At 40.6% G+C, this 9,152-nt stretch overlaps 1 protein-coding gene across 1 annotated transcript; it reads right to left on the bottom strand.

Moving 5' to 3' along the window:
* Positions 1-1,901: 1,901 nt before the first annotated feature.
* LOC131426939 (uncharacterized) lies at positions 1,902-7,191 on the bottom strand. Its single transcript, XM_058589771.1, has 3 exons — positions 6,660-7,191; positions 5,907-6,037; positions 1,902-2,550 (listed from the first exon to the last, which is right to left on the bottom strand). Exons 1-3 carry the CDS (start codon positions 7,189-7,191, stop codon positions 2,116-2,118), a joined length of 1,098 nt encoding a protein of 365 aa, XP_058445754.1. The 3' UTR covers positions 1,902-2,115.
* Positions 7,192-9,152: the final 1,961 nt, after the last annotated feature.

Genomic DNA, 9,152 nt, shown 5'->3' on the forward strand with positions numbered 1-9,152 from the left:
TTCCAAAGTGTATGGAGCCATCACTGACAGCTGTTCCTGAAACTTTTTCGGGTAGTTACCATTTTTGGGTACTTGCTCGAAGAATAGTGACGATTGAATTGGTCAAAACGGCAAAGGATGTGTATGAACATCTCAAACATGTTTTGAAGAAAATTGGCTTTCGGCCAATGCAGACGAGCTTTTGAAAAATCATGGGTACTCAAACCCAGAAGTTGAACGAGAACGTGAAGACAGGAGAAGGTGCGACAGTTTAGTCAAAGTTAAAAATCACCTACAAAGGATGATCCTAACAGCGATGGCAGGAGGATTCACGACAACTCCTACTAGGAGGCTCTAGGGGCGTTATTACACTGGTTACTTGGGATGAGTATTTACTCGCTCCTAGTGACCTAACTCTCACATGCAGTTTTCCTTTCAAAACATCGAGATATCCTCGTCGTGGTTGTCTGGTTATTTGGAACGACAACTTGTTATACGGACGGTTCTCTGTTGGATGGTCGTGCTGGTGTTGGTGTCTATTGTCGTGCAATGAAACTAGAGCAGTCTCATGCACATGGTGGATACTGTAGCACATGGATCAAAAAGTCCCGAGACTAAAACAGAGATGGCGCTCGTAGTAAACCAGTAACCACGTCTTTCTAGAGTACTAACCTTTGCTTGAAACGAGTCAAGATTTTAAGTCGATCCGTCCAGAAACAGCTGAGTTATCGAGGTTGGAGTAAAGCCGTTTTGTTTAAAAAATGGAAAAAAATCGAGTTTCTTGTTTTGATAAAACATTTTTTTAATGGGTAATAACACCGTGCAAGCGAAACACAATGGATTGAAAAATGTTATCCGGACTCTTGTCCATCAAAAGCAACGATTTGTCGGTGGTTCGCCGAGTTTAAACGTGGTCGTACCGAAACAAATGACGCGGAACGTTCGGGTAGACCTGTGGAAACCGTTACACCGGAAAATCTGAGTGAAGTGACAAAAATTATAATGAAAGATCGTAAAGTGAAGCTCCGTGAGATTGCTGAGATGACACAGATATCATATGGAAGTGTATTTACTATCCTTCATGAAAAATTGAGCATGAAAAAGGTTTTTTCCAAGTGGGTGTCGCGATTGCTTTCGATGGAACAAAAACAGCCTGCCACAAGTCGATGAAAACAATGGCGAAATTGAACGAATTGGGCTTTGATCTGCTTCCCCACCCCTCCCATACTCACCAGATTTAGCCCCCAGTGACTACTGACTCTTTGCTGATCTTAAAAAAATGCTCCAGGGAATAAGATTTGGCTCAAATGAGGAGGTCATCGCTGAAACTGAAGCTTATTTTGAAGCGAAAGATAATTTTTTTATAAACATGGTATTGAAAAATTGGAAAAACGTTGGAACCATTGTATCACCCTAAAAGGTGATTATGTTGATGAATTAAAAAAATGTTGTTTCCATTGTTAGTCTCGGGACTTATTGATCCATGTGTTACTATTGGGGCTTTCAATATTTTTGGGTCGGCTCTCCAATTTCGTAAAGCGGCAGTGCTCAGTGCTTCGAGAATGTTTGTAAAATGGCTGAGCTCGTATCTACGCGAAAGAGTACTACGTGTGCAACTTGGCGCTTGTACTTTTTCTCCGTTCACGAATAAATCGGGTGTTCGTCAGGGCAGTAACCTTGTCCCCCTACCGTTTGTGCTGTTCTTCAACGATGCTGCTTTACTGCTTGGTGTTGGATGAAGATTGTTTTTTTCATCGCAAGGAAACGTTGTATTGCTCGTTGGTGCGTCCACTACTTGAAAATGTGTGTTTGATTTGTGTTATGACCGATACTTGTCGGTAGGGAGGTGATATTTCCTACTTAGTAATAACACGAGGTGTATGTTCTAACAGTCAACTGTAAACTATATTTGTCTTCAACTCTGAACGCTGAGCCAGCAGCTGTTCATTCAGGGCTGTAGTGCCGGGTGGTCACCACAGTTCTTCCCCCTTTAGTTCAAACACATATAAACGAAAATGGCGAAACTTCACTGCCATAAAATTCAAAAACGGCAAAACTAAACTGCCGCAAACTAAACTTCGAAAACGGCCAAACTTCACTGCCGTGGAAACTTATTTAAACTAAGTTTTAAAAGTATCAATAAAACACGAAATCGGGATCTTTCCGAGGACGCTTCGATCTCCTCGAACGACGTAAACTGACGGACTGATGACTCGAACTTTCCGCCGAACTCGTTTGTTTCGATCGCGACCACTGTCGCGTAGACGTGCCTTCTTGAGGATCAACCTCCTCAAGCGGTAAACTACTGCTATCCGAACCACCACCATTCGAATCACAAACCATTGGTTGATCGTCAGGTGTGTCTCGGTAAATAAACGAATCCGCTGCGAAACCGAGAAAGTCGCTAGCATCGTCGTCAAAGCTCTCGTCGTTATCGTCTTCTCTACTTCGTTTACGTGCTGGACTGCTCTCCTTTCCCCTCGCAAAAATCAAACCACACCTTTTCTTATTAGTGCCAAACACCTTGAGTTGATTGCGGTGCGCCAGATACACCCGACCTCCAACGGAAACCTGAAATGTATTTAAAGAAACACGTCTTAGAAACTTGGCTTCAAGCCATCGTCGAATATCGGTAGGTCTAAAATTTTTAAAATAAATTAATTCTCACAACTTCACGCTTCGTCAAATGATTTCTAAAACTATTTCTAGGATGGATTATATCCAACAACGTCTTGGGCTTAAAACTAAACAGCCTCTCGGAAGGAAACGAACGACCATCTTCCAAACATGTATTCCTATAGCTAAACAAAAAGTACTAAACCAAATCATCTGTACTTAAACCTGCCATTTCCGGATCCAACAAAAACTTCTTTAAACCATCTTTCACCAATCTTACCATACGTTCTGCTTGTCCATTGCTCGATGGATTATACGGTGGACTCTTCATCGCCTTTATGTTGTGTTTCTGTAAAAAATCAATAAATTCTTTGGAATTAAACGGTGGTCCGCCGTCCGTAACTACTACGTCCGGTAACCCAAACCTTGCAAAAACGCTGATAAACTTCGACTTGACACTCCTGGCATCAGTACTAAACTTCATGTACTCAACCTCGAGCCATTTTGAAAAACTGTCAACAATGACCAGGAAAACTTTCTTGTCGAAATGAAAGAAGTCCGCATGAATGCGGGTAAACGGTTTTGTTGTTGGAATCCAGTTAGAGTACGGAGCTTGCTTCGGAACAACATTCATTTGGCAACATACTCTGCATGATTTGACGAAACTTTCAATGTCACTATTCACGCCGTACCAATAGACTGTCCTTCTTGCCATTTGCTTAATCTTGGTTATCCCGGAATGGCTTTTATGTAACAATTTCAGGATCTGCTTTTGTAAACTTGCAGGTATAATGACACGATCCTGATACAGTAAACATTCTTCTACTTGTTCTAAATCTTGGTGCTGTGCATAAACATCCAAAAACATTCGATCCAACTTCTGCGGCCAACCATGCTTCATGTAATAAACTATTTGTTGCAAAAACTTGTCTTTTTTTGTCTCAATTGCAATCAAAGCATGATCTATCGGAAACTCATTCGAAACATTTAAACTCTTGATAAACTCTCTTTGTAAAGAAGCTGGTACATTTCTGGCAAAGGAAACCTTGAGCAAAAATCTGCATTGCCCATTTTTGTTGACGGTCTATAAACAATGTCGAAATCGTAAATACTCAGTTCAAGTACATATCTTTGTAAACGCGTCACAAACAAAGTATTCTTGCCTTCTTTACCGAAAATGCCAATCAACGGCTTATGATCAGTTTACACAGTAAACTTCTTTCCAAACAAGAATTTGTGAAACTTCTTAATGGTGCTCACAACTGCTAAAGCTTCTAAGTGCAAAATTGGGTAGGATTTTTGTGCATTCGTTAAACTGAAGGAGGTGAAACTAATGGGCCTCTCTTCTCCATTGATTTGATGTGCTATTACTCCACCTAACCCATAACTACAAGCATCTGTTACAACGACAACAGGCTTATTCGGATCATAAAACTCTAAAAGCTTTGAGCTCAACAACGCTTGCTTACAGCTTTCAAACACTCGACTACACTCAGTATTCCAGACAAACTTAACGTCTTTCTTTAATAAACGATACAGACAGCTAAGGCGTGCGGACAAATTGGGTAGAAATTTACCATAGTAATTTACTAAACCCAAAAATGCCTTAAGCTCAGAGACGTTATTCGGAATACTAGCTCTCCGAATAGTCTCGACCTTTTCTGGACTAGGCAACAATCCTCTGTCGCTCAAAACATGTCCTAGAAACGGCAAACTCGAAACAAACCACTTGCATTTCTGCAAATTGACTTTTATGTTGGCTTTAGACAAACGTTCTAAAACCACATTAAGCCTTCGCGCACAGTCTTCTTTGTCCTTGCCTGCTATCAAAACATCATCTAAGTAAACGTAAACTCCGTCGATATTTTTCAAAACTTGATCCATGATCCGTTGGAATATAGCTGCACTAGAAGAAGCACCTTGTGGCAAACGATTATACGTAAACAAACCTTTGATTGTAAAGGGTGATTTTTTAAGAGCTTGAGAACTTTTTTAAACAATAAAACGCATAAAATTTGCAAAATCTCATCGGTTCTTTATTTTAAACGTTAGATTGGTACATGACATTTACTTTTTGAAGATAATTTCATTTAAATGTTGACCGCGGCTGCGTCTTAGGTGGTCCATTCGGAAAATCCAATTTTGGGCAACTTTTTCGAGCATTTCGGCCGGAATAGCCCGAATTTCTTCGGAAATGTTGTCTTCCAAAGCTGGAATAGTTACTGGCTTATTTCTGTAGACTTTAGACTTGACGTAGCCCCACAAAAAATAGTCTAAAGGCGTCAAATCGCATGATCTTGGTGGCCAACTTACCGGTCCATTTCTTGAGATGAATTGTTCTCCGAAGTTTTCCCTCAAAATGGCCATAGAATCGCGAGCTGTGTGGCATGTAGCGCCATCTTGTTGAAACCACATGTCTACCAAGTTCAGTTCTTCCATTTTTGGCAACAAAAAGTTTGTTAGCATCGAACGATAGCGATCGCCATTCACTGTAACGTTGCGTCCAACAGCATATTTGAAAAAATACGGTCCAATGATTCCACCAGCGTACAAACCACACCAAACAGTGCATTTTTCGGGATGCATGGGCAGTTCTTGAACGGCTTCTGGTTGCTCTTCACTCCAAATGCGGCAATTTTGCTTATTTACGTAGCCATTCAACCAGAAATGAGCCTCATCGCTGAACAAAATTTGTCGATAAAAAAGCGGATTTTCCGAATGGACCACCTAAGACGCAGCCGCGGTCAACATTTAAATGAAATTATCTTCAAAAAGTAAATGTCATGTACCAATCTAACGTTTAAAATAAAGAACCGATGAGATTTTGCAAATTTTATGCGTTTTATTGTTTAAAAAAGTTCTCAAGCTCTTAAAAAATCACCCTTTATTTATCACCATTATTTTCCTAGACTTTTTAGATAATAATAACTGTGTATACGCGCCAGTCAGATCAAGAGAACAGAAAACTTTAGCGCCAGCCAACGAGGCAAACAAATCCTGAGTTAATGGTAACGGATATATATTAGGGATCAAAACTTTGTTGATTGAAACTTTACAATCAATGACCATCCTAATACCATTGTCTTTTTTCACCACAACTATCACCGGAGATGCCCATTCACTTGCATCTATTGGTGTTATGACGCCATCTTTTTCTAAACTACTTAAATGTTCTAAAACTTTATCTTTCAAACTGAATGGAACGTCATAAGCACGCTTAAACACCGGTGTGTGATCTTTTAAAACTAGATCAGCCTCAAACCCTTTTATTGGCGTAGATAAAGATTTATCAAAAATATTGGCAAACTTACTCTGTATCTCTGCAACGGTCTGGTCTGTCGAAACTGCCAGTTGATTGATGTTGCTTCCAAACGCTCTTCTCCAATCAGGAACAAACAGATCCAGCCAATCTCGTCCAAGCAAAGGCGTGAAACAGTTGTCGCTTCGCAAAACAATCAGATAAACATCTTTTTCCTGATTATTAAACTCGACATAAACTTGAATCTGTCCTTCAACCTTTAAACGACTCCCATTGATCACTGCTAACTTCTTGTCGCATTTTTGCAATGGAATATGATCGAAATCTCCTCTGTACATCTCAAAACTGATGACGGAAACTGCAGCGCCACAATCGACTTCCATTTTTAACCGCAAGCCGTCAACGTAAACGTTACGGAAACACGGTTCGTTGATTCTGTTGACTGAAGAAATCAACAAACAGTCCATTTCATCATCCGAAACGGAACGATTCAAACGACGTCTTAAACTTTTCTGATACTCAGTCATTTTGGGCTTTTCTGCTGGAGAATCGACAAACTTTACTTTTCTTGCTTTGTTCTTCAAGTCATAACAAAAACGACGTACATGACCTTTCCTACGACAGAAGTTGCAAAACAAACTTTGAGTCCTGGATGAAGAACGATTCCTGCGATCAAAAGAAACTGAACGGCTTCGACTTCTCCTTCTGTTTGGTTCTCGACTCCTTCCTCGTGAGCGATCTCGAGAAACTACACGACTGTCACGCTTCCCAAGTCTGTTCAAAACGCTAACACGAGTCGAATCACCAGAGATCAACTTAGCTCTTGCTCCTGCTAACTCTCTGTTCACAATGAGCTTCTCCGCTTTGGCCAGAGTTAAATCCTCCTCATCAAACAAACGCTGCTGCAATTCCTTGTTGCTGATACCACAAACCAGTTTATCACGAATCGCCATGTCCTTAAACTCTCCGAAATCACACATTTCTGCCTGGAGCTTGACAGCAAGAATAAAATCCTCTGCACTTTCATTCGGACCTTGGACACGTTGGTAAAACTTGTACCGCTGGATCAAATCGCTTTCCGTCTTGTCGTATCGCTTCTTCAGAGCATCCGTAATCTCTTTAAACGATACGGTTTTCAAATCTTTTCCGGGAAAAAGAAGCTTCAGCTCACTATACACTTCTCTACTACAAGTAGCCAAAAACGACACTTTTTGCTCCTCCGGACTTGTCACTTTATGATGCGCAAACACCCAATCTAACTGCTCCAAAAACTGCGCGAACGGGATCGTGCCGGGAATAAACGGTTCTATTTGATTTACCAACGGCATACTTGACATAGTGAGAAAATAAACGAAATAAAAAAAACACGATTTGATTTGAATTGTTTTTATTTTTTTTAAAATAAACGGTAAACTTTTTCTCTCAGTGTAAACTGGAAGATCGAATCAAAACAACCTGAATTCGACTTCGAAATAAACAAACAAGTTCTATTCGCTAAACTGGTACGCGATAAACAATGAACTTTTCAATTCCGTTTTGTGCAAGAAACTAACGGTAAACAGCGATAAACATAAAATTCATATGCAACAAAGCCAAGCGATAAACAACAGTCGCCGATGAAACAAATTTTTGTTGCGAAACAAATAGATGTTGCAAGCAAAACTCGGGTGCTACAACTCTATGTTGATGGTAGTATGCAACATAAAACCAAAATCCAAAATGGTTTTCTGATGCCTAACTCACTTTCTAACAAAATGAAGCGCAATTCCTTTTGTGTGCTAAACAATCAAAATGCCTTCAAATGCACTTTTAAACATGCACTTAAACACTTTGTGAATAAAACATGCAAAACACTTACGTGATCGTTGACCAAACCTACGACAAACAAACCAAAACAAAGTAGATGTATAGAAATACACAGGTCTTCCTTCCTTCCTTCCTTCCTTCTGGAGTTGGATGTTTGAAATCCAAACAGAAACTGTCAGTAAAACTAGCGGGTTATCCTTCCGCTAAAACACCTCACAAAACCAAGCCACCAACAACGGGATAAACTAAAATTTCATCCACCGTTGAAACACTTGGCGGGTTAAACAGTTTTTCTACCGCTTTTGCTTGCGGGACTTTCACTCTACCAACAAGATGCCGGAAAAAAAAAACACTAGCAGTAACCGTAAACGGCCTCTGGTAAACTTAACACCAGGAATAAACACTGCTAAAACACTTTTTAACGCGAAAAAAACTATTTTTCCTCGTCGCCACTGTTATGACCGATACTTGTCGGTAGGGAGGTGATATTTCCTACTTAGTAATAACACGAGGTGTATGTTCTAACAGTCAACTGTAAACTATATTTGTCTTCAACTCTGAACGCTGAGCCAGCAGCTGTTCATTCAGGGCTGTAGTGCCGGGTGGTCACCACAATTTGGAGTCCTTACCAACTGGTTGGGAATTTGTGGATAGAACGAAAAGATTTATTCGATTCACTTTGTGGGATCTTCCCTGGCGAAACCTCCTGGATCTCTCCCACCGTATCCTGACCGTTGTCACCTGATTGGACTGGAAACACTGAGCGAAGCAGAAAGATGCAACAGGCGTTATCTGTGGCTAAAGTAATCAACGGTGATATTGACTCTCCAAAGATCTTATCTCTTTTCGACAATACTAGCATTCTTCTGATGCAGTTTTCAATGTCAAAGAGTGATTGCAAAAAAGGCTCGTAATTTCTAGTACCACATTATTTGAAAATCTTTCGAAGAATCATCAACTTATGATTTAAAACGTACGGTTGACGAATAAAGTAACGTATCTAGTTTTTGGAAAGCCCCAAAACGGGCTTCAACCTCCATCGAAACTTTTTTCTCAGCTGAAATATCCCGTCATTCTCCACTCGATAAAGCAATACACTCTACGCTATTATCGCTTCATCTTCGGCTCATAAAACACGAAATAATTGATATTGAAAAACAATCATGCTCAAATTTACCCTATGGCATCGAGAGCACGGCGTGCCTTTCCGAGACGACCTACCGAGCGGTCCTTCTGTTCCGATCAAATTTGCATGCCCGGAGACGACGGCTTCGAGGGCCTCCAAGCGTACGGTAAAATACTGTAAATTGCACACAAGAACAGAGGAAAAAATCGTAAACGCCATTCCGCAACGCTTTACGGACCCGATCCTGTGTGGCCTGGCTTGCCGCCTCCCGGATGAAACGGTCAATTTCCTGTTTCGGACTGAGCCGGTTAGACGATCGGCATTTTTTCTTTTTTTTTCATTTACCGTCGCTGGTCTGGCATTGGT

The sequence above is a fragment of the Malaya genurostris genome, chromosome 1, assembly GCF_030247185.1.
Source record: "Malaya genurostris strain Urasoe2022 chromosome 1, Malgen_1.1, whole genome shotgun sequence".
Classification (NCBI taxonomy): domain Eukaryota; kingdom Metazoa; phylum Arthropoda; class Insecta; order Diptera; family Culicidae; genus Malaya; species Malaya genurostris.